The sequence below is a fragment of the Somniosus microcephalus genome, chromosome 9, assembly GCF_052327205.1.
Source record: "Somniosus microcephalus isolate GS21.2 chromosome 9, FLI_Smic_1.0, whole genome shotgun sequence".
NCBI classification, from domain to species: Eukaryota; Metazoa; Chordata; class Chondrichthyes; order Squaliformes; family Somniosidae; genus Somniosus; species Somniosus microcephalus.
The window spans coordinates 247,986,759-248,007,369 of record NC_140995.1 but is presented as its reverse complement, the minus strand read 5'-3'; the positions used below and the strand labels follow the sequence as shown (position 1 = coordinate 248,007,369).

Below are 20,611 nucleotides of genomic sequence, written 5' to 3'. Positions count from 1 at the left end.
CCGGGAAAGGTATGTTCCTCACAGACACAATCTATGCAAACAGGAATCTTCAGAGGGATCTGTCAGAAACTCTCAGCAGAGTCCTGTCCCATCAGGGCAGCAGTGGCGCAGTCTGTGTCGGCCCTGGCTCAGTGGGCAGCACTCTCACCTCGGAGTCAGAAGGTTGTGGGTTCAAGTCCCACTCCAGAGACTGGAGCACAAAAAGCTAGGCTAACACTCCAGTGCAGTGCTGAGGGAGTGCTGCACTGTCAGAGGTGCCGTCTTTTGGATGAGATGTTAAACCGAGGCCCCGTCTGCCCCCTCAGGTGGATGTAAAAGATCCTGTGGCACTATTTGAAGAGGAGCAGGGGAGTTCTCCCCAGTGTCCTGGGGCCAATATTTCTCCCTCAACCAACATAACAAAAACAGATTATCTGGTCATTATCACATTGCTGTTTGTGGGAGCTTGCTGTGCGCAAATTGGCTGCCGCATTTCCTACATTACAACAGTGACCCCACTCCAAAAGTACTTCATTGGTTGTAAAGCATTGAGACGTCCGGTGGTCGTGAAAGGCGCTATACAAATGCAAGTCTTTTTTGCTGCACCAGGGACAGAAAGCTTGCCTGACGTGGGACCAGGGCCTTTGTATAAACCCCCACCCATCCAGTGAGCTTCCTTATCAGCACCGACAGTTTCTCTTCAGTGATGCTCTGCTGCTCCTTATCTCCCGTCAGACAGGAGGTGGTGACTGGCCCACCCGTGGGGAGGGAGGGGCCGACAGTTTTTCCACTCCAGCTTTAGGAAAGGTTTAACCCTTACTGGAAAATCTGCACGAGCAGTACAAGGTTTAAAGCGTTGAATCTGGTCGATAGATCGTTCACTCCTCGATTCCTGCCACTTTCAGCACAGGAAGACCTGGGGAGTGCAATACGTTGGGACAGGAGGCCACTCAGCCCCTCGAGTCTGTTACACAGGAACAGGAGGAGGCCATTCAGCCCCTCGAGCCTGTTACACAGGAACAGGAGGAGGCCATTCAGCCCCGAGTCTGTTACACAGGTACAGGAGCAGGCCCATTCAGCCCCCTTGGGCCTGGTACACAGGAACAGGAGGAGGCCATTCAGCCCCTCGGGCCTGGTACACAGGAACAGGAGGAGGCCATTCAGCCCCTCGGGCCTGGTACACAGGAACAGGAGGAGGCCATTCAGCCCCTCAAGTCTGTTACACAGGAACAGGAGGAGGCCATTCAGCCCCTCGAGCCTGTTACACAGGAACAGGAGGAGGCCACTCAGCCCCTCGAGCTGCTCCCCCTTTCAATCAGATCATGGCTGACCGGTACCTCAACCCCATTTACCTGCCTGTGCTCCGTATCCCTCGATACCCTTCCCCAACTAAATTCCATCTAACCCAGTTTTAAAAGCGCCAATTGACCCCCAGCCTCAACGGCTTTTTGGTGGTGAGGGAACCAACACGAGGGAAAAACCTACTTGATCTCGTCCTCGCCAATCTGCCTGTCGCAGATGCATCTGTCCATGACAGTGTTGTGGAGACGAAGTCCCGTCTTCATGTTGAGGATACCCTCCACCGTGTTGTATGGCACTACCACCGTGCTAAATGGGACAGATTTTGAACAGATCTGGCAACTCAAAACTGGACATTCATGAGGCGCTGTGGGCCATCAGCAGCAGCAGAATTGTATTCAACCACAATCTGTAACCTCATGGCCCGGCATATCCCTCACTCTACCATTACCACCAAGCCGGGAGATCAACCCTGGTTTAACGAAGAGTGCAGGACAGCATGCTGGGAACACCAGGCATACCGAAAAATGAGGTGTCAACCTGGTGAGACTACAACACAGGACTACTTGCATGCCAAACAACGGAAGCAACATGCGATAGACAGAGCTAAGCGATCTCACAACCATCGGATCAAATCAAAGCTCTGCAGTCCTGCCACATCCAGTCGTGAGTGGTGGTGGACCATTAAACAGTTAACAGGAGGAGGAGGCTCCAAAAATATCCCCATCCTCAATGATGGTGGAGCCCAGCACGTGAGTGCAAAAGGCAAGGCTGAAGCATTTGCAACTATCTTCAGCCTGAAGTGCCGAGTGGATGATCCATCTCGGCCTCCTCCTGAGGTCCCCAGCATCACAGATGCCAGCCTTCAGCCCATTCAATTCACTCCACGTGATATCAAGAAACGGCTGAAGACACTGGATACTGCAAAGGCTATGGGCCCTGACAACATTCCGGCAATAGTATTGAAGACTTGTGCTCCAGAACTAGTTGCGCCCCTAGCCAAGCTGTTCCAGTACAGCTACAACACTGGCATCTACCCGGCAATGTGGAAAATTGCCCAAGTATGTCCTGTCTAGAAAAAGCAGGACAAATCCGACCCAGCCAATTACCATCCCATCAGTCTACTCTCAATCATCAGCAAAGTGATGGAAGGTGTCGTCGACAGTGCTATCAAGCGGCACTCACTCAGCAATAACCTGCTAACTGACGCCCAGTTTGGGTTCCGCCAGGGCCACTCAGCTCCTGACCTCATTACAGCCTTGGTCCAAACATGGACAAAAGAGCTGAACTCAAGAGGTGAGGTGAGAGTGACTGCCCTTGACATCAAGGCAGCATTTGATCGAGTGTGGCATCAAGGAGCCCTAGGAAAACTGAAGTCAATGGGAATCGGGGGGAAAACTCTCCATTGGTTGGAATCATACCTAGCACAAAGGAAGTTGGCTGTGGTTGTTGGAGGTCATTCATCCCAATCACATGACATCACTGCAGGAGTTCCTCAGGGCAGTGTCCTAGGCCCAACCATCTTCAGCTGTTTCATCAATGACCTTCCCTCCATCAGAAGGTCAGAAGTGGGGATGTTCGCTGATGATTGCACACTGTTCAGCACCATTCGAGACTCGTCAGATACTGACGCAGTCCGTGTCCATATGCAGCAAGACCTGGACAACATTCAGACTTGGGCTGACAAGTGGCAAGTAACATTCGCACCACACAAGTGCCAGGCAATGACCATCTCCAACAAGCAAGACTCTAACCATCTCCCCTTGACATTCAATGGCATTACCATCACTGAATCCCCCACTATCAACATCCTGGGGGTTACCATTGATCAGAAACTGAACTGGACCAGCCATATAAATACTGTGGCTACAAGAGCAGGTCAGAGGCTGGGAATTCTGCGGCGAGTGTCTCACCTCCTGACTCCCCAAAGCCTTTCCACCATCTACAAGGCACAAGTCAGGAGTGTGATGGAATACTCTCCACTTGCCTGGATGAGTGCAGCTCCAACAACACTCAAGAAGCTCGACACCATTCAGGATAAAGCAGCTCGCTTGATTGGCACCCCATCCACCACCTTCAACATTCACTCCCTCCACCACCGGCGCACTGTGGCTGCAGTGTGTACCATCTACAAGATGCACTGCAGCAACTCGCCAAAGCTCCTTCAACAGCACCTCCCAACCCACGACCTCTACCACTTAGAAGGACAAGGGCAGCAGACGCATGGGAACATCACCACCTACAAGTTCCCCTCCAAGCCACACACCATCCTGACTTGGACCTGTACCGCCGTTCCTTCACTGTCACTGGGCCAAAATCCTGGAACTCCCTTCCTAACAGCATTGTGGGTGTACCTACACCATATGGACTGCAGCGGTTCAAGAAGGCGGCTCACCACCATCTTCTCCAGGGCAAGGGTGTAACGAGACGGGATTAATTAAAAATGTCCTAGTAAAGGATCCTCTTGGAATGAGTGACCATAACATGGTTGAATTCCATATTCAATTAGAGGGTGAGAAGGTTGGATCTCAAACAAGCGTGCTAAGCTTGAATAAAGGAGACTATGAAGGTATGAGAGCGGAATTGAGTAAAGTGGATTGGGAAAATAGATTAAAGGGTAAGACGATACATGATCAGTGATGTACATTTAAGGAGTTATTTTACAACTTCCAAAAAAAAAATATTCCACGGAGAAGAAAAGGGTGTAAAAGAAAAGACAGCCATCCGTGGCTAAGTAAAGAAATTAAGGATAGTATTCGACTAAAAACAAGGGCATATAAGGTTGGCCAAATCTAGTGGGAGGATAGAGGATTGGGAAAACTTTAAAAGACAGCAAAAAATAACAAAAAGATTGATTAAGAAAGGGAAGATAGATTATGAAAGTAAATTAGCAAAAAATATAAAAACAGATAGTAAGAGTTTTTATAGTTATATAAAAAGAAAAAAGGGTGGCTAAAGTAAATGTTGGTCCCTTAGAGGATGAGACCGGGAAATTAATGGTGGGAAATATGGAGATGGCAAAAACACTGAATGAATATTTTATATTAGTCTTTACAGTAGAAGACACTAAGAATATCCCAACACTGGACAAACAGCGGGCTAAAGGGGGTGGGGGTGGGGGGGGGGGGAGCTAAACACGATCAAAATCACTTAAGGAAGTGGTACTCGGTAAAATAATGGGACTCAAGGCGGATAAATCACCTGGACCTGATGGCTTACATCCTAGGGTCTTGAGAGAAGTGGCGGTAGGGATTGTGGATGCATTGGTAATAATTTTCCAAAACTCCCTGCACTCGGCAAAGGTCCCGGCAGACTGGAAAACTGTTAATGTAACACCCTTATTTAAAAAGGGCAGTAGACAGAAGGCTGGAAACTATAGACCGGTTAGCCTAACATCTGTGGTAGGTAAAATTTTGGAGTCCATTATTAAGGAGACAGTAACAGGACATTTGGATAATCATAATTTAATAGGACAAAGTCAGCATGGTTTTATGAAGGGGAAGTCATGTTTGACAAATTTGCTGGAGTTCTTTGAGGAAGTAACGTATAGGGTGGATAAAGGGGAACCAGTGGACGTAGTGTATTTAGACTTCCAAAAGGCATTTGACAAGGTGCCACACAAAAGATTATTGCTTAAGATAAAAAATCACGGGATTGGGGGTAATATTCTGGCATGGATAGAGGATTGGCTATCTAACAGAAGGCAGAGAGTTGGGATAAATGGTTCATTCTCAGGCTGGCAATCAGTAACTAGTGGTGTTCCGCAGGGGTCAGTGCTGGGTCCCCAACTCTTTACAATCTATATTAACGATTTGGAGGAGGGGACCAAGTGTAACATATCAAAGTTTGCAGATGATACTAAGATGGGAGGGAAAGTAGTGAGTGAGGAGGACGACATAAAAAACCTGCAAGGGGACATCGACAGGCTAAGTAAGTGGGCAGAGATTTGGCAGATGGAATACAATACTGGAAAGTGTGAGGTTATGCACTTTGGCAGGAAAATTCGTAGAGCAAGTTATTATCTTAATGGCAAGAAACTGGAAAGTACTGAAGTACAAAGGGATCTGGGGGTCCTGGTGCACGAAACTCAAAAGGTTAGTATGCAGGTGCAGCAAGTGATTAAGAAGGCCAATGGAATGTTGGCTTTCATTGCTAGGGGGATAGAATATAAAAATAGGGAGGTATTGCTTCAGTTGTACAGGGTATTGGTGAGACCGCACCTGGAATACTGCGTACAGTTTTGGTGTCCATACTTAAGAAAGGACATACTTGCTCTCGAGTCAGTACAAAGAAGGTTCACTCGGTTAATCCCGGGGATGAGGGGATGGACATATGAGGAGAGGTTGAGTAGATTGGGACTCTACTCATTGGAGTTCAGAAGAATGAGAGGCGATCTTATTGAAACATATAAGATTGTGAAGGGGTTGGATCGGGTGGATGCGGGGAAGATGTTCCGATGATGGGTGAAACTAGAACTAGGGGGCATAGTCTTAGAATAAGGAGCTGCTCTTTCAAAACTGAGATGAGGAGGAACTACTTCACTCAGGAGGGTGGTAGGTCCATGGAATATGCTGCCCCAAAAAGCTGTCGAAGCTACATCATTACATAAATTTAAAACAGAAATAGACAGTTTCCTAGAAGTAAAGGGAATTAAGGGTTACGGGGAGCGGGCAGGAATTTGGACATGAGTCTCGGTTCGGATCGGTCATGGCCCTGTGGGTAGCGGAGCGGGCCCAGGGGCCGTGTAGCCTGATCCTGCTCCTGTTTCGTGTGTCTAATTCTGTTAGATTCAGGAGATGGCTCTGTGATAGTGGATTGGCGGTTAGGATCAGATCAGCCATGATCTTATTGAATGGCGGAGCAGGCTCGAGGGGCTGATTGGCCTACTCCTGCTCCTATTTCTTATGTTCTTAGGGATGGGCACTAAATGCAGGCCTAGCCAGCGACGCCCACATCCCATCAATTAATTAAAAACATTTTTTTTAAACCCTTTGTGTGAAGAAGTGCTTCCTGACATCACCCCTGAACGGCCTGGCTCTAATTTTAAGGTTCTGCCCCCTTGTTCTGGACTCCCCCCACCAGAGCAAATAGTTTCTCTCCAGCTACCCTGCAAAATCCCTTTATCATTTTAAACACCTCGATTAGGTCACCCCTTAATCTTCTAAATGCGAGGGAACACAACACAATCTGTCCTCATATTTTAAGCCCCGGTATGATTCTGGTGAATCTGCGCTGCACCCCCTTTCCTAAAATACCACGGCAAATTCCCCCTTAAATGCAGTGGCCACCCGGGATTGTGCCGAGCACCGCCGGCGTGTGGGTCTGCCCGGCGGAGGGCGAACTCCCTGCCCCACCACTCCACTCCGCAGTACCACGAGATTCACTTTTATAACAAACACATTGCTGTGTAGAACAAGCTCCAAGTTTGAAGGGATGGGGAGGGGAGGGTGGGGTTCATGCCAGCTTGGGTTCTGATGCACGGTGCCAGGGTCGGTGCCCCTTGTAGATTACTATGAAGCTACCGTTACACGGAGCAGTTCAACTGTGCACCCGATGCTGCTGCCCATCCAACACACCCCCCTGCACCAACAGAGGACTGGGATTAACTGGCCCTTCCGCTCACAGGCACTCCTGGTGCGGGCAAAACACCAGCCGTGTCCCTGCTCCCGGTGCGGCGCAGGGAGGCACTCGGTCTGCACACTGTCGGGGGGGGGGGGGGGGGGGGGGTGGTACTTTCAAACCCAAGCACAGGAAACTCTCGTTTAAACGGCACCGAAATATCCGGAATTCTCTATTAACCAGCAAAATTCTCACTCCGAAAACAACACCTCAATAACCGGCAATGTTGCCGAGTCAGAGTCTCTCACAGTGGCCGAGTTAGTCAGTGGGGGTAGTTCTCCAAACTGCCAGTACCCGGCTTCTTAGCGCTGTCGGAAGTCGGAACACCTCAATAACAGGAGTCTGACTCTCCCGCACTGCCGGTAGTCTCTTCCAATCCGCCATTTCACAGGGGTACAGGAAACTTTGGTTTATCCGGAGGTTAACTGTCCGAAATGCTCGAGCCACCGGCAAAAATCAGGAGCCGTTTCGTTAGGTTTTTTTTCTTTTCGTTGCTTTTTTTTTTTTCCCACCAGTCAGGCTCTGCAAGGTCTCGCTGAAGCTGTTGCTAAGCTACAGAGACGCTTGCAAGGTACGGCCGACTGTTTAGAAGCAACAGGGTTTGTTGCCAGATACGGAGCTCAAAATCTCCGTATGTTTCAACATTAGCGCTGGTTTGTCCGGCAGTTTTGATGGGACAGCAACAGCTCGGTCCCGTCGGTGGCGGATAGCACAAAGTTTCCTGTACTGTGTCTCCCATGCTGCTGGTAGTCTTTGCATTGCATTACCCTCAACTGGCAGTACTGTACTTAATCAAGCATCTTCCTCCATCCATTTAACACAACATTCTGTAGGCGAGCACCCAATTACTGTATACTGCACATTTCTTGATTTTTTAATTTTCTTCGTTAGAAAAAGCCTCGGTAGATAACCCTCTCCGTCATCCGGAATTTTTGATCAACCGACAACACGCCGGTCCCGGATACCAAAGAGTTTCCTGTACAACTGGGAAGTGTGATCAACCCGTGCGGGGGCAGGGGCTACAGACAACTCTACCTGCGCCGCGCCATACCAGGGTTGGAGACACTGAGAGGAGATCGCCCCCTTCGTGATCCGCGGCTACGGTAACCGGCAGCAAACCCGTGGAGGGCGCCCAGAGGTGGGGTTGGTACCGGGTCACCCTCTCACCATCAGGCACAGGGTGCCCGCTGGGGTGGGCAATCCCCAAACCCGCGACCCCCTGCCCCATAAAGCTGCACAGTCCACGAGCACCCCCTGCTTGCACTGTAGGACCCCTGCAGCGGGCAGGAGCTGGTGCCAGTGGCTCGGGGCTGCCCGACAGCGTGGTTCTGGATTATAAATGCCGCATTATGTTCAAACCACAGTCACACATGGGTCCTTCGATCGTGTTAAACCAGCTCAGCTCCTCCCAGTGCAAGTCAGACAAGGTCTCTGTGCTTGTTATCAGTCAATCCAGCTGCCCAGCCTGATAAGGCACTGTAAAAGCTCCCTTAAGCAGCCGATAAGAGCTCCCGATTGCAGCAGATGAGGGTTAATTGTGCGTCTGGCTCAGGCACGCTCCTCTTCTCCCCAGGACAGCTACTGCCTGCTTTCTGAAAGGCTTGGGTGTTTGAAGCAGGATAGTTTCCATTCACTAATCAGGGCCTGCAATCTTTAATAGCAGGAGATTCAGGAAACACAAGAGCGGGAAGGAGGGCCGACAGGCTCCACACACAGCTTCAGTTATCAGGGCTGGCGTGAAGCTGCTTGCTGAGCGAGAGTAAGCAGAGGGCTGGAATCAGCTGGATAAGGAGCTCACTAACCCCGGATCAGTGGGACCACACTCTCTCCGGGGCAAGTAACTCAGCATTTTCAGCTGCTGTTGATGGAGGGAATGCAGAGCCCAGGCCAGTACCGCTCACCCTAGAGTGCTCCCGAGCAGACACAGACCCCCTCACCTCCAGGGAGGCGGGGTAGTCCTCGGTGACGCAGGGTAGCCGGGACTCCGGACCAGTTGGCCTGTCGCGAGCAAGCTGCCTACCTGACCTGGGTATAGACCGGGTGGGTCGCACGGCCCGTTTCTGTGCTGTAAAATATGTAACACGGACATAGTTTCCCTTCGGTGATACCCCTCATCTCCTGTCAGATACTCAAGGTGTTGACTGGCCCACCCGTGGGGAGGGAGGGGCTCAACACTCAGCTGCTGCAGTTTTAGGAAAAGTTTAACCCTTAAAAGATCTGTGCAAGGTGTAAGGCGTTCAATCTGGGCGACACACTCCGCCAATGTTCCCGTGAATTTTTTTGGGGGCTGCCGGCCCATTCGAAATACCGGGCATGCCCCGCTTCTCCTATTTAAAAGCCGGTGAGCCGGGTGCGCGGGAGCTGCAGGGCCGTCACTTAGCAGTGAGGTGAGTGACGCAGGACCAGCCCTGCCTGTAGCTGCCTGGCCCAGGAACGCCCAGCACTGCCTGGGTACAGACTGCCGATGAGGAGATTCCCCCGGGGTCGGGTGGCTCCGGATCAGCCCACCGACCACTGCCGTTAACGGAGATCTCCCCCCCACCCCCGAACATCCGCAGCTCCTGCCGGTCACAGGCATCACGGTGTATTTATATAGCGCCTTTAACGTAGTGAAACGTCCCAGGATGCTTCACAGGAGCGTCATCAGACACCAAGCCACACAAGGAGCTATTAGGACAGGCAAAGCGCTCGGTTTTAAGGAGCATTTTAAAGGAGGAGGAGAGGCGCGGAGAGGTTTGGGAGGGAATTCCAGAGCTCAGGGCCTCGGCAGCTGAAGGCACGGCCGCCAATGGTGGAGTGATTAAAATCAGGGATGTTCAAGAGGGCGGAATTAGAGGAGCGATGAGATCTCGGGGGGTTGTAAGGCTGGAGGAGGTTAGGCCATGGAGGGATTTGAAAACAAGGATGCGGGCAACACAGGCAAGATACTAAACACCGTCTTAAAAGAAATCCATACAATATTTATGTAGATACAATCTTTTTCTTTCTCTCTCTATGTAGCGGGGAATGAAGTTTTTGTTGAAAGTGTTCGCCCCACGTCCCTAGACATCCCTTCCTCTTTATGCATCATGTTCAGGTCACTAAATCACCCCCCCCACCAACACACCCTGACCGTCTACTGGAGCCAGCTGGATACCCGTGCCCCCAACAACCTGGGACTGTCTGCTGCTCTGACCGCCTGCGCTGCCGCCTGGCTCACAGCCTCAGCACGAAGGGGGAGATCAGTAGTCGGCAGCACGGGAGGAAACGAGAGGAGAGCAGTAACACTGCCAGTGGCCCCCTGCACCCAGTGCCTGAAGATACCCGCAGTACAATAGCTCTCAATCAGCGCCATCTATCCTGCCCGCCAGCTCGGGCCAAACGTGCACGCATTACACGCGCACGTGTGAACAAACCATCGCTTCATGGTGTGCACTAGTTTAAAATTCAGGATCTATCCCCGTCGACGTTCATTTGCACTGTTCTTCCTCAACTGCAAATCACCAGCTCCCGACATCCAATCAAGGATCATTGTACCATCTGTGACAAGCACCCATTGCCAGCACCTCGAAATGTGCGGTCCCTCTCCTCCCTCCTACAATCCACCGGCGTTTCAAACTCAGACTTGGCATCATCGAATGGCTACTTCTCAATGTGTCTCTCCTACGATTCCCACTTCCCTCTGGTGCCCTGCAGTGTGGCTCTCGACCCTTCACCTGCTGGCCTGGATTGTGGGTTGACTCTGGTTAAACAGCAGCAGGTTTGACCCCTGAATATGGCTGGTACCAACAGAGGGTGGCCTGCGAGGGTCTCCCTTCGTCACCAGTGTCCAATTTGTTACCCACATGCAGGAAAGCGGGCACGACAGTGGTTTCCCCCACACACAGAACAATCGGACAAGGCTCACTAGCCCACACTGACCTGGTGCCTCCGAAGAGGATGATTTTGTCTCCGACCATACAGCAACACTGCCTCCTTCGAGGGCAGGGCCCCTTGCCCTTGGGTTCTACCTTCCTCCATGTCGAGGATTCTGAAAGGGAAGCAATCCATCAGCTCACTGGCACGGCCTGCACCGTAATAAGTGACACACAGCTCGTCATTAACAATTCAATACGGCATTCCGGGACAGCAAGTGTCTGCAGACGTAAGATTTTTAGTAGATTATTGATGATCTGCGCTTTTCCATGATAAATTCCCATCTGTGCGCACACACTGCCTATGTAAACATCACGTTGCAGTTACACCCTCACACCAGAGGTGGTGTGGTAGTGCCCCACTTTCGCATCTCCCAGCTGCTGAGCCTGTAGTGCAGAAGCTCCAATCAGCTCAACTGCTCTGCTTCCAAACTTGCTGCAAATTTAGCTCGAACCATAAACAGCATCAAACCAAAGTATTGCAGAGAAATATGCACAGAAGATACAGGGGCTGAATAGAGCCTGTGTACCCTGGTCAGTTATCCTCATGCCATTTAACCCCTAGACTACACGGTCACCATGCCCTTTAACCCCTAGACTACACAATCCCTGGCCCTCTAACCCTTAGACTCCACAGTCCCTTGCCCTTTAACCTCATGGTTCTGAGAATACCAAGGTCAAGGAAATAGAAACAAGAAACTGTGAAGGCAGCAAGAAGTAAAATAAAAAGGCTAAACTGATCTTTGGCTGCTAATATGGCTGGCGCCCACAATGTCACACCTTGCTGGTAGGAACAATGTAAGGCAGCGTGCAGAAGTTATACAGACAATAGGCGATCAGAAAACGCATTACCATGATTGCAAACGCATTACCATAATGTTTAGGTGATCATGAACACATTACCAGGATGTTTACTTAGCTGTAACCCATTCAGTTAAATGTGACTTCTTTATTTCAAACTGCCAGGCCAGGAAATCAAATTAAATGTATACGTACATATCTCAGGATTGGTGCAGGAATGTACGAGGTGTTAATGTCTTCTCAAATGCAAGTATAATAATGTAGCACACTATGACAAATTGCTTGCTCTGTTGGGTTCGTCAGACTCTTGCAGGAGTCGGTGCCGACATTTCAGAGTAGGACTCCGCGGAAAATAAATCGTTTGAATTCTCCAGTTGCATTCGACTCAGTGATTACTGAACCAGACTGAGGGTAAAAGAATCTGTTCTATCAGTTCCAACACCATCATCAAGTTTGCGGATGATACCACGGTGGTAGGCCAGATCACCAACAACGATGAGTCAGCCTACAGGGAGGAGGTCCAGCATCTCGTGAAGTGGTGCGTCGATAACAACCTGGCCCTCAACATCAAGAAAACCAAAGAAATCACTGTGGACTTCAGGAAGTCTAAAGGCAGAAGTCACACCCCCATCCACATCCATGGGGCTGTGGTGGAAAGGGTGGACAGCTTTAAGTTCCTCGGAGTCCACATCACAGAAGACCTCTCCTGGTCCCTCAATACCTCCTCTCTGGTGAAGGAGGCCCAGCAGCGCCTATATTTCCTAAGGAGGCTGAAGGGATGTAATCTGTCACCCCTGATCCTCTCTTAACTTTTACCGCTGCACTATAGAGAGCATCCTGACAAACTGTATCACAGTATGGTATGGCAGCTGTAGCTACTATGACCGGAAAGCCCTGCAGCGGGTAGTCAAAACTGCCCAACGCATTACCGGCACCTGGCTACCGACCATAGAGCACATATACCAGAAACGCTGTTTACGGAGGTCACGGACCATCATCAAAGACCCTACCCACCCCAGCCACAGTCTGTTCGCCCTCCTGCCATCTGGGAGACGCTACAGATGCATTCGCACCCGAACGACCAGATTTAGGAACAGCTTCTTTCCCAGGGCTGTCATCCTACTGAACTCCACAAATAAACTCTAAAGCCTGCACATCTGCCAATGCACTTTATTATGGTTATGTTAATGTTAATGTATTACAAGCCAAATGTATGTTGAACGTTTAAATGTCTTAATCCAAATGTACACTCTCGGGAGCCGCAAGCCTACATTTCGTTGTACTGCACTTGTGCACTAACAATGACAATAAAAGTTGATGATGATGATGATTTAACCCCTAGACTACACAGTCCCCATGCCCTTTAACCTCTAGACTACACTTGGTCTTACCTGCCTGCTGAGGTACAGTAGCATAGTAGTTATGTTAGTCAACTAGTAATCCAGCGGTCTGGACTAATGATCCAGAGACACGAGTCTAGAATAAAAAGCTAGTATCAGTAATGGTGACCATGAGGCCTTCTTTGACCTAACAAAGGTCTTCGACACCGTCAGCCGTGAAGGATTATGGAGTGTCCTCCTCCAATTCGGCTGCCCTCAAACGTTTGTCACCATCCTCCGCCTGCTTCACCACGACATGCAAGCCGTGATCCTGACCAACGGATCCACCGCAGACCCAATTCACATACGGACCGGGGTCAAGCAAGGCTGCGTCATCGCACCAACGCTCTTCTCGAGCTTCCTGGCTGCAATGCTCCATCTCACCCTCAGTAAGCTCCCCGCTGGAGTGGAGCTAATCTACAGAACAAACGGGAAACTGTTCAGCCTCCGTCGCCTCCAGTCCAGATCCAAGGTCGCCCCATCCTCTGTCGTCGAATTACAGTATGCAGACGACGCTTGTGTCTGCGCACACTGAGGCCGAACTCCAAACCATCGTCAACATCTTCACCGAAACGTACAAGAGTATGGGCCTTACATTAAACATCCGTTAAGACAAAGGTCCTCTACCAACCTGCTCCCGTCACACAGTACTGCTCCCCAATTATCAAAATTCACAACAAGGCCTTGGACAACGTGGACCACTTTCCATACCTTGGGAGCCTGCTGTCAACAAGGGCAGACGTCGATGACGAAGTTCAACACCGCCTTCAGTGTGCCAGTGCAGCCTTCGGTCGCCTGAGGAAGAGAGTGTTTGAAGACCAGGACCTCAAACCTGGCACTAAGCTCATGGTCTACAGGGCAGTAGTGATACCCACCCTGCTGTATGCCTCAGAGATGGACCATGTATAGCAGGTACCGCAAAGCACTGGAGAGGTACCACCAATGCTGCCTCCGCAAGATCCTGCAGATCCGTTGGCAGGATAGGCGCACCAACGTCAGTGTTCTTGCTCAGGCCAACATCCCCGGCATCGAAGCTTTGACCACGTGCGATCAGCTCCAATGGACGGGTCACATTGCCTGCGTGCCTGATACGAGACTCCCAAAACAAGCGCTCTACGCAGAGCTCCGACACGGCAAGACAGCCCCAGGTCGGCAGAGGAAACGCTTCAAGGACACCCTCAAAGCCTCCTTGAAAAAATGCAACATCCCCACCGACACCTGGGAATCCCTGGCCCAAGACCATACAAAGTGTAGGAGAAGCATCCGGGAAGGCACTGAACACCTCGAGTCTCTTCGCCGGGAGCAAGCGGAAGCCAAGCGCAAAAAGCGGAAGGAGCGCACGTCAACCCAAGCACCCCACCCACCCGCCCCTTCAACCACCGTCTGCCCCACCTGTGACAGAGACTGTAGGTCCCGCATTGGACTCATCAGTCACCTGAGAACTCATACTTAGTGTGGAAGCAAGTCATCCTCGGTTCCGAGGGGCTGCCCGAGAAGACGACGGCCATAAAACTATCGGATTGTTATAAAAGCCCATCTGGTTCACGAATGCCCTTTAGGGAAGGAAGTCGGCCGTCCTTGCCCAGTCTGGCCGATGTGACTCCAGTCGCACAGCAATGTGGGTGACTCTAAACTGTCCTCTGAGATTACCCCTCGAGGGGAATCAGGGATGGGCAATAAATTGCCAGCAATGCCCACATCCCGTGAATGAATAAAAAAATGCAACGCCACGATACCCGCCCAACACTGCTCCCTGAACCAACACCACGATACCTGCCCAACACCGCTCCCTGAACCAACACCACGATACCCGCCCAACAGCGCTCCCTGAACCAACACCACGATACCCGCCCAACAGCGCTCCCTGAACCAAGGCCACGATACCCGCCCAACACTGCTCCCTGAACCAACACCACGATACCCGCCCAACACCGCTCCCTGAACCAACACCACGATACCCGCCCAACACCGCTCCCTGAACCAACACCGCTCCCTGAACCAAGGCCACGATACCCGTCCAACACCGCTCCCTGAACCAACACCCCGATACCCGCCCAACACCGCTCCCTGAACCAACAGCACGATACCCGCCCAACACTGCTCCCTGAACCAAGGCCACGATACCCGCCCAACACTGCTCCCTGAACCAACAGCACGATACCCGCCCAACACTGCTCCCTGAACCAAGGCCACGATACCCGCCCAACACTGCTCCCTGAACCAAGGCCACGATACCCGCCCAACACTGCTCCCTGAACCAACACCACGATACCCGCCCAACACTGCTCCCTGAACCAAGGCCACGATACCCGCCCAACACTGCTCCCTGAGCCAACACCACAATACCCGCCCAACACCGCTCCCTGAACCAACACCATGATACCCGCCCAACACCGCGCCCTGAACCAACACCACGATACCCGCGCAACACTGCTCCCTGAACCAACACCACGATACCCGCCCAACACCGCTCCCTGAACCAAGGCCACGATACCCGCCCAACACCGCTCCCTGAACCAAGGCCACGATACCCGCCCAACACCGCTCACTGAACCAAAACCACGATACCCGCCCAACACCGCTCCCTGAACCAACACCATGATACCCGCCCAACACCGCTCCCTGAACCAACACCACGATACCCACCCAACACCACGACACCCGCCCAACACCGCTCCCTGAACCAACACCACGATACCCGCCCAACACCACTCCCTGAACCAAAACCACGATACCCACCCAACACCGCTCCCTGAACCAACGCCACGATACCCGCCCAACAGCGCTCCCTGAACCAACGCCATGATACCCGCCCAACACCGCTCCCTGAACCAAGGCCACGATACCCGCCCAACACTGCTCCCTGAACCAAGGCCACGATACCCGCCCAACACCGCTCCCTGAACCAACACCACGATACCCGCCCAACACCGCTCCCTGAACCAACGCCACGATACCCGCCCAACACCGCTCCCTGAACCAACGCCACGATACCCACCCAACACCGCTCGCTGAACCAACGCCAAGATACCCGCCCAACACCGCTCCCTGAACCAACACCACGATACCTGCCCAACACCGCTCCCTGAACCAACACCACGATACTTGCCCAACACTGCTCCCTGAACCAACACCACGATACCCGCCCAACACCGCTCCCTGAACCAACACCACGATACCTGCCCAACACCGCTCCCTGAACCAACACCACGATACCCGCCCAACAGCGCTCCCTGAACCAACACCACGATACCCGCCCAACAGCGCTCCCTGAACCAAGGCCACGATACCCGCCCAACACCGCTCCCTGAACCAACTCCACGATACCCGCCCAACACTGCTCCCTGAACCAAGGCCACGATACCCGCCCAACACCGCTCCCTGAACCAACACCACGATACCCGCCCAACACCGCTCCCTGAACCAACACCACGATACCCGCCTGTGGTAAACCACTGTTTGTATTCCTGTTTGTCCTGTTTGTATTCCACTGTGTACATGCCTGGACATGCCTCGGCTGACTCCTCCCACAGGTCCTAGTATAAAGGTGACTGCTCCCCAGCCCTTAGTATCATGGACCGGTCGACCACGCGAGGCAGACCTCCATTCTGTTGTTAATAAAAGCCTTTTGTTACTCTTCTAACTCTCAGTCTTTTATGAGTAATTGATAGCGCATCAATTTTATTAACAACATTTTTATAATGGAGAAGATCCTCACACCAGCATGCCTGGACTTAGATCATCGGGAGGCGGACTCATCCACCAAGTTTACTCACTGGCTTAAGTGTTTCGAAAAATTCCTGACCGCCTCCGAAGCAATCAAATCGGACGAGGACAAACTGGATGTCCTGACCTCCAAAGTGAACCACCGAGTGTACTCGGTCATCCAAGACGCGACCTCGTACGCGGACGCTATCAAGCTCCTCAAGGACCAGTACACGCGCCCAGTGAACGAAGTGTACGCCAGGCACCTCCTGGGGAGTCGTAAACAACAACCTGGGGAATCGACCGTGGAATACCTTCAGGCACTGTCTGTGCTTGGCCGGGCCTGTGGTTGTAAGGATGTAAAGGCCGCCGTGTACACAGAGGAACTTATCCGGGACGCTTTTGTAGCGGGCCACAGATCCAATTACACCCGACAGCGACTGTTGGAGCAGAGTAACCTCGACCTCAACAAGGCCTCTGAACTCGCACTATCGTTGGATGCAGCCTACCAGGGCATGGATGCCTACTCCTCTGCACCGTGGACGCCGCGGGGAATGACAGCCTGGGACACGGTAGGACCGCCTCATAGCGCCGTGCCACCCCAGCCACGGCCCAACTACCGCAGCAGTGTCCCAAGGCCAGACAGCAGTGCCCCAAGGCCAGAAATGCTACTTCTGTGGCCAGGCAAAACACCCCAGAGCGCGCTGCCCGGCGAAAAACGCGATCTGCTCGGGCTGCGGGAAGAAGGGACACTACGCTAGCGTCTGCAGGGCCAAAGCCACCCCGAACCCCAGCAGCGCCGCGTGTGGGCCATGCGGGCCGCCATCTTGGACCTCCCCGGCCATGTGCGAATCACCGGTACAGCAGCCATTTTGGACGCCTCCAGCCACATGGGGATCATGGACGCCGTCATCTTGGACGACAGCCGGGACGCAGCAGGCCCCCGACACCGCCTCATCTGATACCCGCAGCGACACACCGACCCCTACGCTGGCATCCGTTACACTGGACCAAGCGAGACCGCACCAACTGGCCAGTTCCACAATGGACATTAAGGTAAATGGTCACAATACAATCTGCCTTTTTGACTCTGGGAGCACGGAGAGCTTCATCCACCCCGACACGGTGCGGCGTTGCTCTCTCCCAGTCCTGCCTGCGCAACAGCGGATTTCTATGGCCTCCGAGTCCCAGTCGGCGGACATCGGCGGCTACTGCGTGGTGACACTCGTAGTAGACGGGACCGTGTACGATCATTTTAAACTTCTGGTCCTGCCTGACCTCTGCGCTGCCGTCCTGCTGGGGTTAGATTTTCAGTGCCACCTTAAAAGTGTTACGATGGCGTACGGTGGACCCCTACCCCCACTCACAGTCCGCAGCCAGCAGCTTCCAAACTGCCCGCCGCGCACCAGGTGCAACCTCTCCACACTCAGAGTCACCCCCCCCCCCCCCCCCAACTGTTTGCTAACCTCACCCCCGACTGTAAGCCCATCGCCACAAAGAGCAGGCGATACAGTGCCAGGGACAGGGTTTTCATTAAAACCGAAGTGGAGCGGCTCCTGAAAGAAGGGATTATTGAGGGCAGCACCAGCCCCTGGCGAGCCCAGGTTGTGGTCGTTAAGACCGGCGAGAAGCAGCGCCTGGTCATCGACTACAGCCAGACAATAAATCGCTACACCCTGCTGGACGCCTACCCACTCCCCCGTATAGCTGATATGGTCAACCAGATCGCGCAGTACCGCGTCTTCTCGACCATTGACCTGAAATCAGCGTACCACCAGCTCCCCATCCGCCCTGAGGACCGCCAGTACACTGCCTTTGAGGCAAACGGCCGCCTCTATCACTTCCTTAGGGTTCCCTTTGGCGTCACCAACGGGGTCTCCGTCTTCCAAAGGGAGATGGACCGGATGGTAGATCAAAATGCGTTGCAGGCCACTTTCCCATATCTGGACAATGTGACCATCTGCGGCCGTGACTTGCAGGACCATGACGCAAACCTCGAAAAATTCCTCCGCACCGCCCAACTCCTAAACCTGACATATAACAAGGAGAAGTGCATATTCCGCACAAACCGCCTCGCCTTCCTTGGCTGTGTTGTGGAACACGGAGTCATCGGCCCCGACCCCGACCGGATGCGTCCCCTTATGGAACTTCCACTGCCCCACTGCCTCAAGGCCCTGAAGAGGTGCCTAGGGTTTTTCTCCTATTACGCCCAGTGGGTCCCCTACTATGCGGACAAGGCCCGTCCGCTGATCAAGTCCACCTCTTTTCCCTTGACGGCAGAGGCCCGCTTAGCCTTCCACCGTATCAAGGAGGACATTGCCAAAGCCACCATGCACGCAGTGGACGAATCCATCCCCTTCCAGGTGGAAAGCGACGCGTCTGACTTTGCCCTGGCCGCTACCCTCAATCAGGCGGGGAGACCCGTGGCCTTCTTTTCACGAACCCTCCAAGGCCCGGAGACCAGACACTCCGCTGTTGAGAAGGAGGCCCAGGCGATTGTGGAGGCTGTGCGTCATTGGAGGCACTACCTGGCCGGAAAACGATTTACCCTGCTCACTGACCAGCGTTCAGTTGCTTTTATGTTTAACAACAAGCAGAGGGGCAAAATCAAAAATGACAAGATCTTGAGGTGGAGAATCGAACTTTCCACCTACAACTACGAGATCTTGTACCGGCCCGGGAAGCTAAATGAACCCCCGGATGCGCTATCGCGTGGCACCTGCGCCAGCGCGCAGATCGATAGACTGCGGGCCCTCCACAATGACCTCTGCCACCCGGGGGTCACCAGGTTCTTCCACTTCATCAAGGCCCGCAACCTGCCTTACTCCATTGAGGAGGTCAGGACCATGACCAGGAACTGCCAAGTCTGCGCTGAGTGCAAACCGCACTTTTATAGACCAGACAGGGCCCACCTGATAAAAGCCACTCGCCCCTGAGCGTCGATTTTAAAGGGCCTCTCCCCTCCTCCGACCGCAATGTGTACTTCCTCAATATTATTGATGAGTACTCCCGTTTCCCGTTCGCCTTCCCCTGCCCGGACATGACCAGTGCCACGGTCATTAAATGTCTGAACAACCTCTTCACCCTGTTCGGCTTCCCCAGCTATATCCATAGCGACCGGGGCTCATCGTTTATGAGCGACGAACTCCGTCAGTACCTGCTAACTAGGGGTATTGCCACAAGCAGGACCACCAGTTACAACCGCATGACGGCCCTTGAGCTGCAGATGGACTCACTTTGGAGCATCCACGATTCTGAGAGGGGTGTGGATAGCACATTTAGTGAGTTGGTCACACCGCAGGTTAAGGCCAGCGTAGACAGTACATGGGTGACCAAAAGGCAGAGCAAGGGCAGGAAGGTAGTGCAGAAATCCCCTGGGGTTGTCTCCCTTAGCAACAGGTTCACCGCCTTAGGTACTGTTGTCGGGGGGGGTGACACATCGGGGGAAGGCACCAGCAGCCAGGCTCATGGCACCATGACTGGCTCTGTTGCAAAGAAGGGAGGGAAAAAGAGTGGCAGGGCTATAGTAATAGGGGATTCGATTGTAAGGGGAATAGATAGGGGTTTCTGTGGTCGCGACCGAGACTCCAGGATGGTATGTTGCCTCCCTGGTGCAAGGGTCAAGGATGTCTCGGCGCGGGTGCAGAACATTCTGGAGGGGGAGGGGGAACAGCCAGTTGTCGTGATACATGTTGGTACCAACGACGTAGCTAAAAAAAGGGAAGAGGTCCTACAAGTAGAATTTCGGGAGTTAGGAGCCAAGCTAAAAAGTAGGACCTCGAAGGTAGTAATCTCTGGATTACTACCAGTGCCACGTGCTAGTAGGAGTACAGAGAACAGGATAGTTAGGCTAAATACGTGGCTTGAGCAGTGGTGTAAGAGGGAGGGTTTTAAATTTTTGAGGCATTGGAACCAGTTTTGTGGTAGGTGTGACCT

General features: G+C 52.6%; 1 protein-coding gene across 2 annotated transcripts in view; it reads right to left on the bottom strand.

The window, feature by feature from the left end:
- The window catches only part of klhdc3 (kelch domain containing 3), a 124,842-nt gene that overhangs the window by 20,577 nt on the left and 83,654 nt on the right, over positions 1–20,611 (bottom strand). For both annotated transcript variants that reach the window (XM_085998121.1, XM_085998122.1), the window contains exon 8: positions 10,798–10,906. In XM_085998121.1, the coding sequence (XP_085854247.1) occupies positions 10,798–10,906 (109 nt within the window). The remainder of the gene's footprint in view (positions 1–10,797; positions 10,907–20,611) is intronic.